General features: G+C 63.2%; 2 protein-coding genes across 2 annotated transcripts in view; one reads left to right on the plus strand and one right to left on the minus strand.

Annotated features, from left to right (window-relative positions):
* Positions 1 to 1,191: 1,191 nt before the first annotated feature.
* Positions 1,192 to 5,187, plus strand: ADRM1 (ADRM1 26S proteasome ubiquitin receptor). The gene is made up of 9 exons (XM_049777734.1): positions 1,192 to 1,445; positions 2,131 to 2,247; positions 3,620 to 3,743; positions 3,827 to 3,913; positions 4,026 to 4,107; positions 4,222 to 4,451; positions 4,560 to 4,717; positions 4,796 to 4,898; positions 4,984 to 5,187. Exons 1-9 carry the CDS (start codon positions 1,233 to 1,235, stop codon positions 5,091 to 5,093), a joined length of 1,224 nt encoding a protein of 407 aa, XP_049633691.1. The 5' UTR covers positions 1,192 to 1,232; the 3' UTR covers positions 5,094 to 5,187.
* A 101-nt stretch (positions 5,188 to 5,288) lies between these two features.
* The window catches only part of LAMA5 (laminin subunit alpha 5), a 32,138-nt gene continuing 16,448 nt past the window's right edge, over positions 5,289 to 20,978 (minus strand). Inside the window, exons 27-79 of the mRNA XM_049777492.1 lie at positions 20,714 to 20,874; positions 20,517 to 20,625; positions 20,121 to 20,218; positions 19,837 to 20,038; positions 19,618 to 19,744; positions 18,523 to 18,662; positions 18,146 to 18,261; positions 17,852 to 18,063; positions 17,451 to 17,655; positions 17,188 to 17,332; positions 16,956 to 17,096; positions 16,698 to 16,859; positions 16,504 to 16,605; positions 16,331 to 16,414; positions 15,948 to 16,184; positions 15,731 to 15,844; positions 15,458 to 15,585; positions 15,262 to 15,342; positions 14,959 to 15,173; positions 14,678 to 14,778; positions 14,423 to 14,603; positions 14,181 to 14,330; positions 13,825 to 13,976; positions 13,364 to 13,754; positions 13,093 to 13,263; positions 12,821 to 13,017; positions 12,380 to 12,493; positions 12,146 to 12,300; positions 11,919 to 12,060; positions 11,741 to 11,843; positions 11,232 to 11,342; positions 10,681 to 10,860; positions 10,453 to 10,601; positions 10,209 to 10,379; positions 9,985 to 10,121; positions 9,745 to 9,898; positions 9,534 to 9,667; positions 9,300 to 9,462; positions 8,965 to 9,117; positions 8,722 to 8,870; positions 8,518 to 8,650; positions 8,075 to 8,218; positions 7,775 to 7,905; positions 7,476 to 7,640; positions 7,223 to 7,361; positions 7,001 to 7,134; positions 6,731 to 6,926; positions 6,493 to 6,657; positions 6,219 to 6,378; positions 6,005 to 6,138; positions 5,829 to 5,922; positions 5,622 to 5,741; positions 5,289 to 5,526 (exon numbers count right to left, since the gene is read on the minus strand). Of these exons, the coding sequence (XP_049633449.1) occupies positions 5,363 to 5,526; positions 5,622 to 5,741; positions 5,829 to 5,922; positions 6,005 to 6,138; positions 6,219 to 6,378; positions 6,493 to 6,657; positions 6,731 to 6,926; positions 7,001 to 7,134; positions 7,223 to 7,361; positions 7,476 to 7,640; positions 7,775 to 7,905; positions 8,075 to 8,218; positions 8,518 to 8,650; positions 8,722 to 8,870; positions 8,965 to 9,117; positions 9,300 to 9,462; positions 9,534 to 9,667; positions 9,745 to 9,898; positions 9,985 to 10,121; positions 10,209 to 10,379; positions 10,453 to 10,601; positions 10,681 to 10,860; positions 11,232 to 11,342; positions 11,741 to 11,843; positions 11,919 to 12,060; positions 12,146 to 12,300; positions 12,380 to 12,493; positions 12,821 to 13,017; positions 13,093 to 13,263; positions 13,364 to 13,754; positions 13,825 to 13,976; positions 14,181 to 14,330; positions 14,423 to 14,603; positions 14,678 to 14,778; positions 14,959 to 15,173; positions 15,262 to 15,342; positions 15,458 to 15,585; positions 15,731 to 15,844; positions 15,948 to 16,184; positions 16,331 to 16,414; positions 16,504 to 16,605; positions 16,698 to 16,859; positions 16,956 to 17,096; positions 17,188 to 17,332; positions 17,451 to 17,655; positions 17,852 to 18,063; positions 18,146 to 18,261; positions 18,523 to 18,662; positions 19,618 to 19,744; positions 19,837 to 20,038; positions 20,121 to 20,218; positions 20,517 to 20,625; positions 20,714 to 20,874 (8,016 nt within the window). The 3' untranslated portion in view covers positions 5,289 to 5,362. The remainder of the gene's footprint in view (positions 5,527 to 5,621; positions 5,742 to 5,828; positions 5,923 to 6,004; positions 6,139 to 6,218; positions 6,379 to 6,492; positions 6,658 to 6,730; positions 6,927 to 7,000; positions 7,135 to 7,222; positions 7,362 to 7,475; positions 7,641 to 7,774; positions 7,906 to 8,074; positions 8,219 to 8,517; positions 8,651 to 8,721; positions 8,871 to 8,964; positions 9,118 to 9,299; positions 9,463 to 9,533; positions 9,668 to 9,744; positions 9,899 to 9,984; positions 10,122 to 10,208; positions 10,380 to 10,452; positions 10,602 to 10,680; positions 10,861 to 11,231; positions 11,343 to 11,740; positions 11,844 to 11,918; positions 12,061 to 12,145; positions 12,301 to 12,379; positions 12,494 to 12,820; positions 13,018 to 13,092; positions 13,264 to 13,363; positions 13,755 to 13,824; positions 13,977 to 14,180; positions 14,331 to 14,422; positions 14,604 to 14,677; positions 14,779 to 14,958; positions 15,174 to 15,261; positions 15,343 to 15,457; positions 15,586 to 15,730; positions 15,845 to 15,947; positions 16,185 to 16,330; positions 16,415 to 16,503; positions 16,606 to 16,697; positions 16,860 to 16,955; positions 17,097 to 17,187; positions 17,333 to 17,450; positions 17,656 to 17,851; positions 18,064 to 18,145; positions 18,262 to 18,522; positions 18,663 to 19,617; positions 19,745 to 19,836; positions 20,039 to 20,120; positions 20,219 to 20,516; positions 20,626 to 20,713; positions 20,875 to 20,978) is intronic.

Below are 20,978 nucleotides of genomic sequence, written 5' to 3' on the forward strand. Positions count from 1 at the left end.
ACTGAAGTCTGCATGGGGATGGCCACAGACATCCTCTAGCTCACTGCTGGGGTCCTTACACCTCCTGGGTGGCTCTGAGGCTACAGCTGTGAAGATGTGGCCTGAACATAGTGCTGTGGCCCTGCCATTGTGCCTGGCCTGAGTGGAGGAGGGGAGCAGGGAGATGGATGGGGGAGGTGGGGAGGAGGGAAGTGGGAAATGGGAGGAGGAAGGAGATAAGAGGGGAGGAGGAGATGAGGTGGGAGAGGAGCACATCCCACATGAGGGTATGTGTGTGTTCCAGACCCAGTGCCCATCCTGTCCCAGTACACCTAGGGATGCAAAAACACAGGCCCCCAATCAGGTGGTTCCAGGCACCCCAAGGGGAGAACAAAGCTGCCGGCCTTAGGCTTGGCCACTGCCACTGCTCACAGACACGGAGACAGGCCAGGGCAGGGAATCAACCTTGGCAGAAGACAGAGGACGGTCCCCACTCATAATTCATAGTCGACAGATCTGCAGGGTCCTGCCTTGCCCAGGAAGAAGGGTGAGGAGGGGTGATCCTTGAGATACCCACACAGTGCTAGCCTGGGATGGGGGTTTCTAGCGACAATCCTGGGATGCCAGGCTGACTTCCCCTCCTTTTCTGGCTACTTCCACCACACAATGATCTGCCTCCACTTCCAGTGATGAATTGGGGGTCCAGCCCCAACCCTCCCTTTTCTTCCCTTTCTCACAGCCAGCAGGTTCACCCACATGGTGCTGGCCTGGGGTGTGTGTCTAGCGGCGATCCCGGGGTGCCAGGCCGACCTCCCCTCCTTTTCTAGCTATTTCCCCACACAATGACCTGCCTCCACTTCCAGTGATAAATTGGGGATCCAGCCCAAACCCTCCTCTCTCTCTTCCCGCCTCCCAGCCAGCCAGCCAGCAAACAAGCCAGCAGGTGCACCAGGCCCGATCCGCCCGCTATTCCCACCTCCGCCACCAGGGGCCGCCGCCGCGCCCCTATGACACAGCAACAATAGGGGCCGCTCTGGCCCGCGCGCCGGGGCCCTTCCTTCCGCCGGAAGAGGCCTCCAATGCCCGGCGAAGCGTGATGGACGGCTCGCTCAGCCAATCGCGCGAGCGAACGAGCTGGGCCGGGGACTGGTGAGCCGGGACTTCCGGCGGAAAAGGCGGGCCTAGCGGGACTTCCGGCAGGCGCCTAGGAGGAGGAGGAGGAAGCGACTCCCGCACGGACGGACGGACGGACCATGGCGACCTCCGGAGCCCTGTTCCCCAGCCTGGTGCCCGGCGCGCGGGGCACGTCCAACAAGTACCTGGTGGAGTTCCGGGCGGGCAAGATGTCCCTGAAGGGCACCACCGTGACGCCCGACAAGCGCAAGGGGCTCGTGTACATCCAGCAGACCGACGACTCGCTCATCCACTTCTGCTGGAAGGACCGCACCTCGGGCAGCGTGGAGGACGTGAGTGGGGTCCGGCTTGGGAGCACCGGGGGACCCACCCCGACACCCCGACACCCCGCGATCGCCGGTGGGGACCCACAGACGCACGCCCCAGCTCTCCCTGGGCCCCCCGCCTGCTGCCTGGAAGATGGAGATGAGGGGATGGGGGTGGGTCTACCCGGTGGGATCCACAAACGCACCCCGACACACACACCCCGAGCTCTAGCCCTTCCTGGGCCCCCCTGCCTGCCTCATGGGGCTTCTTGGGAGATGAAGATGAGGGGGGCCCATAAGCGTCCCCTCACCCCATCTCCCCCAAGCTCCAGCCCTCCCTGGGCCCCCCTGCCTGGGAGATGGAGATGAGGGGTTGGGGGTGGGTCTACCCGGTGGAACCCACAAACGCACCCCGACACACACACACCCCGAGCTCCAGCCCTCCCTGGGCCCCCCTGCCTGCCTGGTGGTGCTTCTTGGGAGATGAAGATGAGGGGGGACCCATAAACTTCCCCTCACCCCACCTCCCCCAATCTCCAGCCTTCCCTGGGCCCCTGCCTATCTGGTGGTGCCTATCTGGTGGCCCACCCCGCCCCTGGTGGGTCCCATAAACATCCCCCCCACCTCCCCCTGGGCCCCTGCCTGATGGTGTTTCCCAAGAGATGAGGGACGACCCTGGAGTGACTCTGGGTCCCCCGTCGCCTCCTTGCAGGACCTGATCATTTTCCCCGACGACTGTGAGTTCAAGCGCGTACCCCAGTGCCCCAGCGGGAGGGTCTACGTGCTCAAGTTCAAGGCCGGCTCCAAGCGCCTCTTCTTCTGGATGCAGGTACGAGGCCATTAATGTTTGCTTCCCTTCCTTTCCCCCTGAGCGCTAAGTTGGTAACTGACTGGGCTGTTTTCCCAAGCGAGCTCTACAGGCCACCCCCTTGCCTTTTCTTGGTATGCTTCTGCTGGGTCTAGGGGGTGCCTGTGTGGTGTCTGCCAGGTGGCCTGGCTCTCTTCCATGAGATCAAGTCTCTCCCCCTTGCCCTCTCTGTCTGCCCATCCCCTTGGTGCCTTTTTTTTTTTGGTTTTTGGTTTTTGAGTCACACTGGTGGCGCTCAGGGGTTGCTCCTGGCTCTGCCCTCAGAAATCGCTCCTGGCAGGTTCAGGGGAACATATGGGATGCTGAGAATCAAACTCGGGTCTGTTCAGGGTCTGCTGCACACAAGGCAAACACCCTACCACTGTGATATCTCTCCAGCTTTTGTGTGCTTTTGTGTTGTGTGTGGGCAAATGGGCCATGGGCTTGTAAGACAGTTTGTTGCAAGCCCAGGTGTGCCAGGACTTCTCTTCAGAGGTGCTCAGTGAATGCCTCTCCATTGCCCAGAGTTCACACGTGGACTGGTGGGGCATGTGCCGTGCAGCACACTGAGCATAATCAGGTGGGTTTATCTAGAGGCTCCCCTTTGTGTAAAAATTACTGTGATAGGGGCCGGAGCAGTGTCGAAAGGGGTAAGACGTTTGCCTCGACTGAGCTAGCTAGGACGGACCGCAGTTCTTTGGGTTTTTTTTGGGGTTTTGTTTTGTTTTTTTTTTTTGGTCACAACCGGCAGCGCTCAGGGATTCCTCCTGGCTCTATACTCAGAAATCTCTCCTGGCAGGCTCGGGGGACCATATGGGATGCCGGGAATCGGACCTATGACCTTTTGCATGAAAGGCAAATGCCTTACCTCCATGCAATCTCTCCAGCCCCATGAACCGCAGTTCTATCCCCTGACGTCCCATATGGTCCCCCAAGCAAGGAGCAATTTCTGAGAGCACAACCAGGAGTAACCCCTGAGCGTCACCAGGTGTGGCCCAAAAACAAACAAAAAAGAATTGCTGTGATAGTGGAGAAATGCACCGAAGGCTGAGTATAGTCTTCATGGCTCTGGAACTCCAGAGACCCCCTTCTTTTCCCCCAACACCGACCCTGAGTGACCCTTGAGCACCACTGGTGCCACCTCCATGCCACGTGCAGGAAGACTTGAGCTGGTGTCTGTGCAACTGTTTGCATCCACGTATTCGATCTCAGGGCCAGACTGGCTTGCTGGAACACATCCCAGAGGGCCCAGGGGTGGCCTGTACATGGCCTGTGGCCAGTTCCCCAGGGCACTCAGGGACCGAGAGTGCTCTGAGCCACCTCTCAGCGCCTCTTGCCTCACTCTCCCCTGTAGGAACCCAAGACAGACCAGGACGAGGAGCACTGCCGGAAGGTCAATGAATATCTGAACAACCCGCCGATGCCTGGCGCCTTGGGGACCAGTGGGAGTGGAGGCCACGAGCTGACAGCGCTGGGCGGTAATCGTTTGGTCTGCCAGGCTGTGTCAGGGTATGGGGCCCTCTTAGGAGGCCCGGCCCTGGTCTGAGCCTCTGTGTTGCAGGTGAGGGCGGCCTGCAGAGCCTGCTGGGTAACATGAGCCACAGCCAGCTGATGCAGCTCATCGGGCCAGCCGGCCTCGGAGGACTGGGTGAGGAGGCCTGGGGTTCCGGGGGGTGGAGCTGGGGCTGAGGGGCTCGGAGGGTGTGTGTGTGTATGTAGCAACCTGGCTAATGGCCAGCCCTGGCTCCCTGCTCTCCCAGGTGGACTGGGTGCCCTCACCGGGCCGGGCCTGGCCAGCTTGCTGGGCAGCGGAGGGCCTCCTGCCAACAGCTCCCCATCCAGGTGAGCCCAGATACCCTGTCTGTCCCCAGAGACACAGGTCGTGGGAGGGAGGACAGAGCGGGCCCCAGAAAGCCTCTGTCCACGGACTGGTCCAGCTGTACCCCTGCCTTTCAGCTCCCGGACCCCGTCGGCAGCCGCCCCATCCTCCACGGCCTCTTCCACCCGCACCACCCCCACCCCCTCCGCTCCTGCTGCTGCAGCTGCCACCAGCCCTAGCCCTGCGCCCAGCTCGGGGAATGGAGCCAGCGCGGCCACCAGCCCCACCCAGCCCATCCAGCTGAGCGACCTGCAGAACATTCTAGCCACAATGAACGTGCCAGCGGGGCCCGGGGCTGGCCAGCAAGGTATGGACAGAGGCTTGAGCCCCTCTGCTTTTCTCCACTCTGGGCTGGGCTGGGCCGGGTGGGGTTCCCCTCAGCCAGCACTGCTCACGGCCCGCACCCACACCTTAGTGGATCTGGCAAGTGTGCTGACACCTGAGATCATGGCGCCCATCCTGGCCAACGCCGACGTGCAGGAGCGCCTGCTGCCCTACCTGCCCTCCGGGGAGTCGCTGCCCCAGACGGCTGAGGAGATCCAGAATACGCTCACCTCCCCCCAGTTCCAGCAGGTAAGCTGGACTTGTGGCAGGTGGCGTACTTTGCCCGGTGGCTCCCCCACACGCTCACGCCACTGGTTCTTCCCACAGGCCCTGGGCATGTTCAGCGCGGCCTTGGCGTCAGGACAGCTGGGCCCCCTCATGTGCCAGTTCGGCCTGCCTGCGGAAGCCGTGGAGGCGGCCAACAAGGGTGGTGAGTTACACACACACACACACCCCGGGCCAGGTGTCTCAGGTACACCCCGAGATGGGCCCTGAATGCTCACCACCGCTTTCAGATGTGGAAGCATTTGCCAAAGCCATGCAGAACGGTGCCAGTCCTGAGCCGAAGGAGGCTGAGGAGGGGAAGGACAAGAAGGACGACGAGGAGGACATGAGCTTAGACTGAGGCGGCGGCCGGCCTGACCACACCCGCGGCTGCTTTCCCCGCATCTCTCTCTTCCCCCACGCTCACCAATAAACATCTTTTCTTATCTGCCAAAGCTTTCTTCTTGGCCTGCGGCTGGGGACCGGGTACCCTCCGAGCCGCCATGTGTCTGCCCAGCCCAGTCCCCCTTGGGTAAATAAGCAGTGGACCAGAGGCTTTTCTAGAACCAGCTTTATCATCACCAGGAATGGGGGGCAGGTCCCAGGTCCCGCGCCAGAGCAAGAGGGACTCTACCCGACAGGGCAGCCACTGGCCCCTACCGCCCCCTGGGTGCTGGCGGAGCGAGACCAGGACACAGAGGTCCCATTTAGCACCAGATTTCTCATGCAGCCGCTGTAGGCGGATGGTCGAGGATAAGTCTGGGTGGAGGCCTCGGCCTGTGCAAACGTGGGCTCTGGGACACAGGGAAGAAAGACCAGGCCAGGTTGAGCAGATAAGGGGCTCTGGGTGCCCCCACCTGCCCAGCTCGGCGTTCCCACAGCTGCTCACCAGGCAGGCCTCCGAGGTGGAGCTGGGCCGGGGTGGCAGCAGTGGCTGCCATGGCAGGATGCAGGGTCTGGTTGGTGTGTGTGTCCACCTCCAGCCGGAGTGTGTATCCACTGCTGGTCACTGTGGGAGGCGGGCACTTGAGGCTGGTCCCACTGCTCAGCAGGGTCGGCCCTCCACCCCCTGTGGGAAGGGGCAATGCCCCCTTACCTGCCACTCGGTGCCATAGTCCATCGCACAGTGCCATGGGGAGAGTTACCCATGTGGAGACCTCACCTGAGCCTTTGTCTGCCCGCAGCAGTACCTACGGGGGTGGGGATAAGGGTGTGGGGGTGAGGGGTGCGGAGCCAGGACACCCCCCTTCCATGCACCCCTGGGCTTCTTACCTGAGTCCCCACCAGCTGCAGCTGTAAGTAGGGTGGCGTCTGCTCCCTGCCCAGGTGCAGAACAAGGCCCTTGGCTGACCGGGGCCGCAGCTCCAGCACCAGCTCCAAGGTGGACAGAGTGACCCCTGGGAGGTCTGTGGGGAAAGGCTGTGAGGGAGGGTTCAAGCCCCAGACCCTCCCCCAGCTCCTGCTACCACACAGACTGCAAACGCACCTAGACTCAGGGCTCCCCCGCTGGCAGCAAAGAAGAGGCCTTTTTCCAGGGGCCCCAAGAAGCAGGGTGTGACCCCCACAGCCTGCCTGGGCAAGTCCAGGGGTCTCCTGTCCACCCTCAGAGTCTTCACACAGCCGCTGAATGCCGGCTGGCCTGCCACCTGCAGGGTTCAGGGGTGCAGGGTCAGGGTAGGGCACAAGAGGAGGCAGGGGTTGGTGCAGGGCATGGGCAGGGCAGTGGGAAGATGGCCCGGAGGCAGGCAGCTGGTCCTTACTGAGTGCTCAGGGTTGCCGGCAGGGAGGCCCCCGACAAAGAGCCTGTCGGGCCAGGGTGACTCAGGCAGGTGGAGGTGCTGACTGGGAGCTGGCTGTGCCTTAGCATTGGCCTTGGCCAGGTGGGTAACCAGATGGACCCCTGTCTTGTCCCATCTCACAGACACCTATGCAAAGGGAAGCAGGTGAGGCGGTGCCAGACTACCAGGCTGGCCCCGCCTCGCCCTCTGCAGTCCTCACCATGTGCCAGCGGCCCACCCGGGCCTTCTGATGGCTCTGGATGTGGCGGTGGCGGGTCCCGGTTCCCTCCGTGTGAGCAATGAAGTAGCCTTTGCTGAGGAAGAGGAGGAGGGAGGGGCCACCTGCCTTCCGAGGAGCTGCAAAGAGCAGCAGGCCGTGGGGTGCCCGAGGGCGTACCAACAAGGACAGGTGCGACCTGGGAGAGGGGGGTGTTAGTGGGGGCCAGCGTGGGCCCCACATCCCCTCCCCAAGTTGGGCAGCCTCACTTACCAATGCTGTGGGAGGCTGAACTCCAGGTGACTGGGCAGGACACCCCCCAACTGGTAGGCACCTGGGACGCTGCGGGGTGGCCTGGCCACAGAGCAGGTGGGATCTGCAGAGGGCTTGCGGCTCTGGCGAGAGCCCTGCAGGGGGAGCACTGGATGTGAGGCTGTCCCTCCGGGACACACCTGCCCCTGCCCACCTCCTTCCCCCTTCCCTTAGGGACCCCACCTTCTGAGCTGTGGAGACCCGCAGTCCTCTAGGCACCAGTGCTGGGGCATCCGTGCCAGGCTTGGGGGCGCATCCCGAGCTCACGTTGACGCCACCTGTGCGTTCCTGCAGGTCCAACACCTGCTGGGGACCCTGTAGCCTGGAAGGGGTATGACTGGGTAAGTGTAAGGGGCTCGTCCTGGATTCTCACCTCTGCGGCCCTCGGTGGCAGCACCCTTTTCTCCCCGCCCCTCCCCTCTTACAGCCCCCTCACCGCTGCACGAAAACATTGCTGATGCAGCCCTCAAAGTCTTGAGAGGCCCTTGAGTCAGGCAGACCCCCAAGGAAGAGTTGAGGGAACTGGGGGGGCGGAGGCCTGGGAGCCGTGCCCCGGTGGGGCTTCATCTGCTGCAGCTGGTCGTCCACATACAGCCAGGCCCTGGGGAAGGGCAGAGTGTCCGTCACAGGCCTCCGAGACCCCTACTCCCCCTACTGTGCCTCTCTGCACTTGCCCAGCAACCCCGGCTCCTGCCCTGCGTACCCCCACCCTTCATTCAGGCCAGCTCAGCTCACCCGCTGGTGTTGCTGTAGAAAGCCACGTAGTGTGGGGCCCCGTCAGCAAAGGGCCCCCGGGTCTTCAGCTCAGCAGTCGGCAGCCGGAGTGAAACACGGCCTTGCTGTAGGCTCACCTCGCACTCACCATCCTAGAGAGGACCTGGTCAACTAGGCAAGGCCTACCCTGCTGCTCCCAAGTGTGGTCCCTGCTCTAGCCACCGCAGGATCCTACAGGCTAGGACGGACACAGAGGCCGGGCAGACGCAGAGGGCCGAGGTGGACATAGTTCTGGCAGACACAGGGGTTCGGAGGACGTACCTGAGACATGTGGTGGTAGAGTCGTCCGCTGTCCCGGCTGCTTCGGAAACCAAAGCCCGAGTAAAAGTGCTCAGAGAGGGGTGGCACATCATGGAGTGGCAGGGACAGGAAGGCTCCACCATGGAAGGTCATGGTGCGCTCCATCTGTGGGAGGGGCCGTGAAAGGGGTCTGGTGAGGAGGAGAAGGGTAAGGTGTGGACAGAGAAAGGGTGAGGAGGGGGCTGGGAGGGGCGAGGCAGGGGTAGGGAGGAAAGGGGGGAAGAGTCATGGGGGGGGGGGTGAGGCGAGGCCCGGTCAAGGAGGAGCCAAGCAGGGTGGGGAAGGAGTGAGAGACATGGGGAAGGGTAAAGGTAGGCTGGGGAAGGCCGCTGCTAATTTGCTCACTCGTTGCGGGGCAGGGCCAGGTGGCTATGGGGGGTGTTGTGGGCTCCCATTGTCCTTACCAGCAGGTCCGAGGTACAGCCGAAGCTAATGCCAGTGGTGTTCAGCCTCTTGAGGTCCACGTACTTGCCCAAAGCCTTGATACCCTTGACACAGCCCCGGATGGAGCCCCCCGAGGGGAAGAGCTTCCGCAGGCTGTGGGGACAGGGTGGGTCAGGGGTGCTCAGGTTGGGCAGGGCAGGTCCCCAGCCCTGGGGCATGCTCACCTAGGGGGCAGCTGGCTGGGCGGGACCCCTCCCAGGTAGTAGGCCTCGGCCGACTCCAGGGCATAGTCCTGCTCTACACTGAAGACCGAGACCCGCTCCAGACGCACCAACACCCGTGGCCGGTTGGACCGCAGCAGGTACACTTGAATCTGGGGGCACAGGACTCAGCATCCATCCATCTGCCTGCCCGCCCACCCGCCTGCCCAGCCCTGCGTGCCACCCACCCACCCACGCCCACCTTACCGCCTTGCTGGCCGAAGTGAAGGGCGGCAGGGAGGAGGTAGAGGCGGCAGTGGTGGTGGAAGGGGGCGAGGGAGGCGCCTCCTGCAGACCCTGGCCGAAGTCATAGTAGAGACGCAAGATACTGTCCCGAACGGCCAGGCACAGGAACTGGCCCTAAAGCACAAGTGGGGTGGATTTACGGTCAGCACACTGGGGTCAGCAGGGCCAAGTAAGGCCGGTGGGGGGGCTGGATCATGACCAGCATGTGGGGGTCAGTGGTTATGACTAGTGGTCAGGTGTGACCAGTGTGAGTCAGGAGATAGTGGTCAGGGTGTGACTGGTGCGGCCAGCAGCACCTGATGCTGAAGGAAGAAGATGATGCCATCGGCGGACACGAGCCGGAGCTCCTGCTCAAAGCGTCTGGTGCCGGAAGTCTGACTGTCCACTGGGATGTAGGCGTAGCCAGTGCCGTCCAGGTAAGAGCCGTCCGTGAGCCAGGGGTCCCCAGTAGACTTGGAGCTGCAGGCAAAGGGGATGGTCAGCCAGTGAGGCGGGTGGGGTGGCGTGGGGAGGGTGCCCCGGGCACTCACCGAGCACATGGCTTGTCAGCTGTCGTGTCCAGGTGGAAGGTCTCCTCGAAGTTGTAGAGGCTCACCACCTGCTCATTGAGCGTATCCAGCTCGATGCAGCCTCGGTAGGAGTCCAAGCGGAGGGGTTCAGGGGGCTGTGGGTGAGTGTCAGTGAGGGCTCCACTCTCCCCCAGAACCACCCCCCCCAGACTCTGGGGCTTTGGCGCCTTACCATGAAGTTTTTGGGGTAGCCTCCGACATAGAAGACAAAGTCATCAGGCGCCAGACTGAGCAGACCTTCAGGCCCGGGGGCCACTGTGTCGCCCTTTGTCTCGTGAACCATCTGCTTCTCCACGGTGACGGACATGTGGCCAAACTGCAGGCTCCTGGGGGCAGAGGGGTGAGGTGAGGCAGGGGCACTGAGTGGGCGGGGGCGGGCAGGTGGGTGATCTCTGGCTATGCGACCCCTCACCGGCCAATGCTGACAGCGCTGAACTGCTCCCCGATGTTCACGTCAATGCTGAGGGTGGCAGGACCCGCTGGCCCCAGCCGGTATACCCACTGCACCTTCTGGTCATGTAGGGCCACACCCATGTAGTCTCCAGTGCCCTGGACAGGGGCAAGGCACACTCAGGGCCATAACCCAGCCAGCCACAGTGCCCGTCCACTGGCCGCTGCCCACCACCTGCCTGGTACCTGTCGGCTGCCCATGTACAGCACAAACTGGCTCCCCGCGGCCTCCCCGTCCTCCGGCTCTGGCCTCTGTAGGTAGAACTTGAGGGAAGTGTAGGCAGCGAGGTCTGAGAGGTCCTGGGGTGCACGCAGACGCACCCCCGACGTCCCGTTGAACTTCATGGGCACCCGGACCTATGGGGAAGCCTGTCAGTAATCACTAGCTGGTGTCCCATAAATTCCCACCAGCCCCGGTGCCCTCACCCACCTTGCTGGCGGCACCCCGGGCCTGGGCGATGAGCTCCCGCACGCGGCCAATGCTGGCAGCAAGGGCCAGGCTGGCGTTGGTGGCACCCCGATTATGCAAGTCACTCAGCTTGGTCAGCAGCTGTGGCAGAATCTTCTCCAGCCCTGACACTGTAGGAAATGGTGGATCAGGGGGCATGAGCACCTGGTCAGACCCCATAACCTGTTGGGCCACCAAGCTCTGGCCCACCTGAGCGTCCAGCGTCCGCCACTGCCTGGCCCAGGCCCTGGGTCTGCAGGCCACCATACTGGCCCTGCCACTGCTCCACATTCTCCTGCATGTCCCGGAGCCGGCTCTGCATTTGGGCGACCTGGTCCCGGGTCTCGAATGCCACAGCTTTGGCATGAGCAATCTTCCGACTTGTCTCGTCTGTGGGGGCGGATTCTGGGCTCAGCTAAGGCTGGCAAAGGAACCCCAACACCTCCAGGCCCCCATGAGAAGCCCAGAACAGTCCCAGACACCTTTCTGGTCCCTAGAGACACCCCTGCCCCTACCTATTCTGCTCCAAGCACCCCACTCTCCTAGGCCTCGGCCATGGTGACCTCCTTAGTCCGCAGACCCTGCACTCGGGCTGAAGCTGTAGCCCTCACTCTGGCCCCCTTCCTCATTTCCTCTCCCTGTCTGGCCACTCAGGCCCCAGGCCCTGACATCCAGGCTGCAGTGATGTGCAGAGGAGGCCCAAGTCTGCCCAAGCTGTCCAGGGTCAAGACTCCTGCAAGCAGGTGCAAGGCCACACCTACCCGTATCCATGGCCAGCATGGCCCGTGCCGCCTGCACTCTGCTCACCAGCTGGTCCTTCTTGGCCTGGGCATCGTGGAGCTTTGGGCCTGTGCCCTGCAGGGTGGCCCATGCTGTAGGGAGATGGGAGACAGCTCAGCTCAGGCCCCACCAACACGCACAGATGATGGGACAAGAGGACTTGGCATGGCCAGCATAGCCAAACAGAAAGAGGACCTTGGCTCCCCTGCAAACATGACCCCCCTTTTTGCTTGTTGTTGTTTGGTTTTTTTGGGGCCACATCCAACAGCACTCAGGGGCTACTCCTGGCTCTGCATTCAGGAGAGGGGAGACTCTATGGGATGCTGGGGATTGAACCTGGGCCAGCTGTGTGCAAGGCCTCCCCTCTGTGCTATCGCTCTGACCCTACAACCCCCCATTCTATAGGGGCAGTCACTCCTCAGAAAAGCCCTGTCAGCTGCTCCTACTTTCCCTGGCATCTGGCTGTGGGGCTTCCTGGGTGTCAGCTCACCCTGGGCCAGTTTCCGCTGCTCTCCACCAATTATATCTTCCAGGGTGCTACTGTTGGCCAGTAGTGTCTGTGCCCGGGCCGCCAGGCCCTGCTGCACTGCAACCTGTGGTGGGGGAGAGAGACGTGGTCATCACAGGCTGGCGGGAGAGGGCCAGGGGCTGCCAAGAGACCACCTCACCTCCCACGTGTGCATCGCCTCCTTCAGCGCCTGCTCAGCGGCTTTCTGGGCAGCTTGCACGGCCTGCAGGGTGTGGCTGTAGGCGCGGACCGCATCCATGGCACGCTGGAGGAAGCGGTCCTGGTTCACACCTTGGATGATGCTGAGGGATGCAGGCAGTCAGGAGCAGCCAGGACAGGCTGGCTTCCACACCGTGCCAGCCCCTCCTCGCCAATCCCCCACCATACCTGGTCAGGTTGTGCGCCAACTTGTCCAGGCGCCTCGCATGGGCCTCAGCCTCCTCCACTAACCCCAGCTTGCTGCTGGCTGGGGAGAAGGTCTGGATCCTCTCCAGAAGCGGTGTGCGAGCCCCGTCCAGGCTGGCCAGCAGATGCTCGTAGTCCTGGGGACAGACACGGCCCTGAATACCCCTCCTCAGTCCCAGCCCCTCGTTGCCCTCCGGGTCCCGGCTGTCAGCTCACCTCCCTGGCCTGGTCCAGGCCCTGCAGCTGCTCCAAGATCTGGGCCAGCGTGGCCCGGGCAGATTGCACCGAGGCCCACAGTGTGCTGTTGTCTTGGCCCAGGTGCTGCCCGCGCTGCTGGGAAGTTGGGGGGAAATGAGGATTGGGGCGGGGAGGTAATCAGGGGAAGATGGGGTGACAGGGAGGCAGGGAAAATGAAGGGTCCGGGGCGAGAGGAGTCAGGGGGAGACAGAGCAAAGAGGTCAGGAAAGACGGGTCAGGGAAGACATGGGGATCAAGGGAGACAAGTGGGGGGAAATGGTTAAGGGGAGACAGAGAATCAAGGGAGATGGGGGTCAGGGGAGATAAGGGGCCAGAGGAGGCAGGAGAGACTGGAGAGGCAGGGGTGAGATGAAGAACTAGGGGTCAGCTCAGGAACCCCTCCCGTGAGAGGCGACTCACCAGCGCCTCCTCCAGGCGGGCTTGGTTACGGTTGTTGAGCTCCTGGGCCTCCCGCGTGGTGCCCACAGCCTGGTTCAGCACCTCCCGCAGCTCCATGAGTCCGGCTTCATGCTGTGCCAGCCGGTCCCGAATGCCAGCGGCCAGTGCCTGGTTCGCCTCCCAGCGACGTGTCAGCTGCTCCTGCACCCGGGCCAGTACTGCCAAGAGCCAGGCCAGGTAGGTCAAGAGGTGGCCCCTGTGCCCCCTCCCGCCTCACCCCTGCCCACACTCACATCTCTGGGCCTTGTCCAACTCAGCCTCAGCAGCGGCCTTGGGGAAGTCCAGGCTGCGGGCCCGCAAGTCCCCCAGCAGCCGCTCGGCCTCAGCCAGGACCCGGCGCAGCTGCTCCCCTGATGGGGCGGAGGTGTTGGTGGGAAACAGATGGTCCGTCTGGTCCTCGAGCTCTGCAGGGCAGTTGCTGTCAAACCCAGCAGACACTCCCTGGTGGGTACTCCCTCACCCAACCTCCTCAGACCAGGCCCAACTGCCCCACAGCTGCCCTACCCCTCAGGCGCTGCTCTGCAGCCCGGATGCCATCCAGCAGCGTCTGTGCCCAGCCCTGCGTGTCTGCGGTGCTGTCCAGCAGCTGCTCCGCCTGGGCTCTGGCCCCTAAGGCCTGTGGATAAGTCATGTCAGTGTTCGCGGGGGACGGGGTGGCCCTATGAGGAATCTGGAGGGGGTTTGGGGGAGGGGGATCTGGGGGGTCCTGGGGTGGAGGTCTGGGCAGGTTTGGGGGGTGCCTGAGGCGGATCTGGGGGATATCCTGGTGGATTGACGATCCTGCCTGTGCCTCCAGCCGCTGCCCATCTTGTTCCAGCTTGGCGCTCTTCTGACCCAGTGCATCCAGCTGCTCCTCTGCGTGATGGCGGGAACCCAGCGAGCTCTGGAGCTGATCCTGTGGGCCGGGTAGAGGGTGGTGAGGGGCAACTCTGCCTCTGGGGGTGCTGGGGAGGGCTGAGCAGTACCTGCAGGCTGGCGATGGAGCTGTTGAGTGCGTGCAGCCGAGCCCAAGCTGCGGAGCTGGCGTTGAGACCCCGGAGCTGTTCCCGGATGGTGGGGAAGAGGGCACCGGCCCGTTCCAGGTCATCCAGAAGCAGAACCACGCAGTGATCGCACACTGGAGGCAGGGGGTCATAGGTCAGGGGGCAGAGAAGGGGGTCAGGGGAGGGCTGGGAGAGGCAGGGAAGGGTGGAGGAGAGAAGTATGGGGGTGGAAGGGAAGGTGTGAGGGGTAGAGAAAGAGGAGGGAGGGAAAGAAAGAGGCAAAAGGGAGGGAGAGGACAGGGCTGCCACAGGAGGAGGAAGAGGAGGTGGGGGGTTACCTTCGCAGTGGACACCGTGCCCCCCAGGGTACTTGGACACGGGCACATGGTGCGGGTGTCTGCAGGTGTCACAACGTTCTCCATGGAGCCCAGGCGGGCAGGTGCAGCGGCCAGTGTGGGGGTCGCAGTGGCCCCCCCGGCACTCGCAGCCTAGAGAGGGGGGAATGGGGAGAGGGAGGGCAGTGAGGGGCAGTATAGGACCCAGCATCCAGCACCCCCCAGGAACCCTCAGCCTGACTCACGCCGGCAGCCTTGCTCCGGGACACCCCAGTGACCAGGTGCACATTCTCGGCATTGGGGGCCCCCAGTGCCTGGCCGGCAGGGGCACTGTCCACTCTGCGGGTGGCACTTGGCATTCTCGGAGGCTTTGCCACAGGAGCAGGGCTGGCAGCCCCCACAGCCCTCGAAGCCGAAATGTCCTTCCTGCAAGGGAACTGGGGTGAGTGGACGTCTCCACCTTCCTCAGGGCCCCTCAGCCCCGCTCCAGTCCCACTCACCTGGCAGTGGTCACATCGGGTCCCTTTCACCCCCGGCTTGCATAGGCAGCGTCCGCTTTGGGGGTCACAGGCCTCCGTCCCACATGGAGAGCAGTCACAACCTGCAGAATGGGGGGGGAGTGACTGTCCTGCGAGCCACTGTGCGAGCCACTCCTGGGGGCTGCCCACAACCAGACCCACCTGAAACCCAGGGCTCATGGGGTCCTACTGGAGGTTCCCCAATCCCTGTGGGGGGGGGGAAGCCAGACCCACACCCACCCACCCCAACCCGCTCTGTTTACGGGTGCAGTTGCCAGGCAGCAGCGCGTTGCCGTAGAAGCCAGGGGCGCAGGTCTGGCATCGTGGCCCGGCGGTGTGGTGCTGGCAGCTGAGGCAGGCACCAGTCAGCGGGTCACAATCACTGAACAGCATGTTGGGGTCCGAGTTGCCGCTGCAGTCGCAGGGCCGGCACGAGCTCCCCAGCACCAGTGGGTTTCCGAAGAAGCCAGGGGCGCACCTGGAGGGGCATCGTCAGAGTCTGCCTGCACCCCACCCCCGTGCCCACCAACCCCATGCCCACCCCACCCTGGCCCGGCCCAACTCACCGCTCGCAGGAGGCACCCGCGTAGCCAGGCCGGCAGAGGCACTGAGTGCGGCCGCCTCGCACAACACAGCCGGTGGCAAAGCTGCAGGCCGGGTGGGCATGTCAGACCCAGGCTCGAAGCCAGGGTCTTGGACCCCTGTGACCCTCCTAGGCCCAGAAGGGAGGGAGGGTGCCTGTCCGGGGGTGGCCCAGCTTACTTGTTGGATGGCGCCGAGAGAGGACAGGGGCAGCTAACACAAGGGGCCGTGGGGTCCTGGTCAGGGCCTCGCAGGAAGCTTGGAGCGCACAGCTCACAGTGTTTGCCCGCCGTGTTGTGCTGGCAGTCCTGGGACACAGCATGCCTCAGCAGGGCACCCCAGGAATGTACGCCAGGCCGGCCCTGCGCCATCCCACCCACCTCAACCTCCTCACTCACCTCACTGCAACCTCCTCATCCCGCCTCATCCCTGCCACCCACAGACCCTGCTCACCACACAGATGCCTGAACCCGGGAGGCAGCGATCCGAGTGGCTGTGGCACTGACAAGGGACACAGCGGCCCAGGAAAGGCCCTTTGGAATCACGGTAATGACCGGGGGCACACTCCTGGGGATCAAACAACAGGCTGAGGGCACGTACCCCAAACCCAAGGGAATGTCGTGCCCACACCCGAGGGATAGCGGAAAGGGAGGTTCTGCGGGTCCCTCACCTGGCAGGAGGCCCCTCGGTAGCTGGCAGGGCACAGGCACTGCTCCACGGTGCTGGCCAGAGATCCCCCAGCCCCAGCCCCCACGCTGGCCACCTGCAGGGCCACCCTGCGCAGGGCCACGGACGAGGACACGGCGGCGAAGAGGGCGCGGATGCGCAGCTGCTCCAGGCCGGCCAGCACCATCATGAGCTCCTCTCGGGACACAGTGTTGTGCGTCTCCGAGTGACGGAAGTTCCCCTGTGGGCACCGAGACACAAGGTGGGCCCAATCCCCCCGTAGAGAGAAGATGGCCGAACCCCCAGAAGTCGGGGCAAACCCTGGGTGGCCCCGACAAAGGGCAATGCAGTGGACGGGCGGGCAGGGCTGTGCAGCCCCGGGCTCACCTCCACCAGTTGTAACTGCCCTCGGTGTATGTGGCCTGGTGCTGGGTACACAGGTTCCACGTATTTGAGGCTCATCTGGTTTCCCTGTAGAGGTGGCAAGTTTGGGAAACTGTCCCCCCAGGCCCCCTGTGGTCCCCAAATCCCCGCCCAGTCTCCCACAGTGTGCAGCCCACCTGCAGCAGCACGTCTGGGCGGCTCTCCACAGGGACAAACACGTCCCCACGCTGCGTCTCCGAATGCAGCTCATAGCTAAGTGTCCCTCCATAAGATGACACCTGTAGGCCAAGAGAAAAAACATGATGAGCCACCCCTCATGGGTGCGTACCACAGGCCCCTTGGCCTGCCCGCTGCAGGGCACCCCACTCACTCTGTCCCCCATGTAGGAAGGAGGCGCCTGCCAGTAAAGGTCGGTGGAGGCCTCGGGGAGTGACCGCAGGTCTGCTGTCAGCATCTCTGCCTCGACCTGCTCTTCGTGTGGCACTGGGTTATGGTCCCCACTCAGCAGCCTCCAGCCTGTCATGTCCACGAACTGTGGGGGGTCACATGGTCTCAGGGCTTCTGGCCTCACTGCTTTGCACCCTGACCCATGGCACCGTTCTGCCCGTCTCATCCTATGCCCTCGTACCTCCTGCCACCAGAGGGATGAGCTCCCACAACTCTCTGTGGCCCCAAAGCAAAAGCAGCGGGTGCAGCCCTTGGGGTTGGCAGCATCCAGGTAGAAGGTTCCAAGCCGGCACTGGTCACACCTCAGGCCCTGCACATTCTCCTGGTGCAGGACAGACAGAATAGAGGTCAAGGCCTGCCTTCTGGGGTCTCCCCAAGGCCAGGAAGGCCCACCCCGGCTCCACAGGCCTTGCCTTGCAGTAGCACTGGCCAGTCAGGGGGTCACACACGCCCGGCATTGACCCTGCTGCGTGGCAGTCACATGGGCGGCAGTTGGGGAAACCGTGGAAGCCGGGGACGCAGGAATCACAGCGGCGTCCGCCCACATGGGGTCTGCACCTGGGGGGGGGGGTTGGGGAGGCAGAGATTTGGGGGGACCTGACTCTGCTGGGACCCCCAGAGAGGAGGACTTACCCTACCTAAACAGCCCAGCTCTGCCCTGCCCAGCCCAGCTCACTTGCACTGGCCACTGTCAGCATCGCATGTGGGGTCCGTGAGCGCCTCCACACCAGGCCCAGAGCAGTTACACTCCTCGCAGCCCACCAGCGGGTGGCAGCCGAAACTCTGGGGCTGGCAGACCACACACCCAGGTGGCACGGTGCGTGGTGGGCAGATGCAGCGACCTGTGAGCTCCTCACACAGCTGTGCCCCGCACTCACAGGCTATAAATGAAGCACAGCACTGGGGTCGGGGGTTGGGAGACACCTGTCCTGCCGTGCCTGCTCCAAGCCCATATCTTGAGGAGCACCTCCACCCCAGCTTGGGTGCCCAGGACCACCACCCCAGCCCTTCTGGAAGCATCTGGAACGTTCTCCTGGCACCCAGTGGATGCCCACACCCATGCCCATGGGGACTCACGCCTGCACCGGGGGAAGCCCCAGTAGCCAGTCGCACAGCGTGAGCAGTCTCGGCCAATGACGTGGGCACGGCAGGGACACTGTCCCCCAAAAGGCTCGCATGTGGGGCCTGTAGCGCCTGCCTCGTGGCAACGGCAAGGCTGAGCCCCGTTGTTGTAGAAGAGAGATAGAGAGATGGCGGCAGAGCGGCAGAATGGGGAGGCGCTGCTGGAGCTGTGAGGGGACAGGCAGAGGTGAGCCCCTTTCCTGGGCTGAGATGCCCGGCCCACCCAGCCAGCCCCTGGACCTAGCCCACCTGATGTGGTAGCCAGGGCCAGCACAGCGGCTAATGAACTCATAGGACTTGTCCAGAGGCTCTTCCTGGTGGTAGCTGGGGTTGTAGGCGTCCTCGGGGACCACCAGCACATAATCCTGTGGCAAGGGGCAGCACCCACCATGAGTCCCTATGGCTGGCCAGGGTATAGCCAGGCAGCTGAGTCTAAGGCCTTTGTACCCTCATCTCCCCAGGAAGGCCACTGTGGCCAGCAGCAACTCCTGCCACAAGTCCCACCTGCCCTCTACAGAGCCAGGCCCAGACAGGCTCGGACACACCCAGCTGAGTGGCCAACAGTGGGTGACTAGCACAAAGACAACCATCCCAAAGCAGGGGGAAGAATTGCAAGCAGGTCTTACGAGCCAGAGCCAGCGTCCCTCGGGCACACGCAGGGTCACGGTCAGCTCATTGTCCGTCACGTCCAGCACCGTCCGGCCCTCGCACACCACCAGGAGGCGGCAGCCATAGCCATGTGGGCAGAAGCTGGCATTTGCGTGGCCTGAAGAGGAAGGAGAGAAGGTGGGATGGAGTCAGGCTCAGCCAGCTGGGGTCAATGCAGAGAAGCGGTGCCCACTAAGGGCGGCTGGTGACATGTGACTTGTGCCAGGGACAAGGAAGCCTCCTGGAAAGCCACCAATAATCAGACTGAGCCTTTTCTGCCACCACCCCTGCCCCGGTCCCTGCCTCACTGGCACATGAGCAATACAGACAAGCACCCAGGAAGTCAGAATATGGGGTGAAAAGTGAGTCCTGGGACCAGAGAGATAGCACAGCAGTAAGGCATTTGCCTTGTATGCGGCCAACCCAGGACAGACAGTGGTTCGATTCCCAGCATCCCATATGGTCCCCTGAGCCTGCCAGGGGTGATTTCTTTTTTTTTTTTTTTTTTTTTTTTTTTTTTTTGGTTTTTGGGCCACACCCGGTGACGCTCAGGGGTTACTCCTGGCTATGCGCTCAGAAGTCGCTCCTGGCTTGGGGGACCATATGGGACGCCGGGGGATCGAACCGCGGTCCGTCCTAGGCTAGCGCAGGTAAGGCAGGCACCTTACCTTTAGCGCCACCGCCCGGCCCCAGGGGTGATTTCTGAGCAGAGCCAGGAGTAACCCGAGTATCACATGGTGTGACCCAAAGGGTGTGACACCAAAGGGGCGGGGTTATTTGTGGGGCGGGGCCTCACAGGGCGGGTCCTTGTGAGGGTGAGGCCACGGATTGGATGAGGCCTGGTAGAGGTGGGGCTTCGAAGGACGGGTCCCTAGGCAGGGCCCTAAGCAGAATTGGGCAGGTGAAGGTCTGACAGCCTCTGCTGACCATCGGGCAGGGTCTAGCTAAACAAGGTGGTGCTGAGGGCAGGAAGGCCCAGAGCCAGCACATTGCCTTCACCTCCTGTGATGCCCTCTTGGCCTAGCGTGTAGCCCCCACAGAGGCCCTGGCGTCCACAGTCCATCAGCACTCACCCTGCCAGACACGGCCCCCACTGATGAGCACCTCCACCAAAAAGGTGGGGTGAGCCGGCTGGTAGCTGTGCAGCAGGAAGGCGTAGCGACCCAGGCTGGGCACGTGGGTACTGAAGACCACGGTGCCCTGCAGAGGGAGACTGCGGTGAGAACTGGGAGACCCAAGAGGGCTGCCCAACACCTTCTCAGCCCCTGCCACCACTCAGGCCCTGTTTCCACCTGGGGGTTGCGGATCAGTGTGGGCTGCGCATCAGGGTCCACAGTGGTGGGGGGCCGAGGTTGTGGCCCAGCTGGAGGCGTGCCCGGGGCAAGGTCCTGAGCACGGGCCAGTGGGAGTCCGGGTGGGAGAGGCAGCACCAGGCAGTCCCTAATCTGGATTGGCTGCGGCGGCTTAGGGAATCGAGAAGGCAGGCAGGTGGCACTGCGGGGCATGGATGGGGGTACAAGGGTTGAGTCTGGGCTCCTGGCCCACAGCCCCCACCTTCCCTCGCCCGCCCCTCCACCTGCTGGGGTTGAAGACTCCGTGGCTGCTGATGCAGTGAGGACGAGGCTCCAGGAACTCCAGGGTGAAGGTCTCCACAGGGACCAGGGTGATGCTGTGCTGTGGGCAGAATGGTGCATGGAGGCGAAATACAACCAGTTCTGGGGTCACCCCTTCTGGGACCCATAGCTATGGATGTCGGATGCCACCTGTCTATGCCACCTGTCTATTCAGCTCTGCTGCCAGAGGGCCTGGAATTGGGCTCTGTGGGCAGGAGGACTGGGCGGGCTCTGGGGCAGAGGTCTCTCTCTCTCTCTCTCTCTCTCTCTCTCTCTCTCTCTCTCTCTCTCTCTCTCTCTCTCTCTCTCTCTCTCTCTCTCTCTCCTCTCTCCCCCCCCCCAAGAGAGGGGACCCTTACCAGGAAGAAGTGGGCCTGCTCATTCATGAGCTCAATGCTGGCTTCAGAGTCCACGTGGAAGGTGGCCAGGTGGTGCTGGGCGTCCAGGGCAGTGCACCGACACAGGTTGCTGGGCAGGGCAGCAAGCAGGCGGTCAGCAGCCAGGCAGCAGGGCGCCCCTTCCCACTCCCCACCTGGCCTCCATGCTCTATATCCACCTGTACATGCACGGGTGAAAGGTAACCGTGCCTAGCTGGGACGCTTGCTGAGGTGTATGCACGGCCACACTGGCCTCCTGACGGCTGTCCTCATTGGCATATTCCAACAGCAGGGCATAGCGGCCTGGACGCAGCACTGTCACCTGGAGCTGGACGCTCACCTGGGGCAGGTGGGCAGAGCCAGGCTGAGACTCTGGGACGGGGCCCTCCTTAGCCCCTTCCCCACCTGCGCAGTCTCCTCTCTGTGACATTGGGCTCGGCCTCA

Source organism: Suncus etruscus, chromosome 7, assembly GCF_024139225.1.
Source record: "Suncus etruscus isolate mSunEtr1 chromosome 7, mSunEtr1.pri.cur, whole genome shotgun sequence".
Lineage (NCBI taxonomy): Eukaryota > Metazoa > Chordata > Mammalia > Eulipotyphla > Soricidae > Suncus > Suncus etruscus.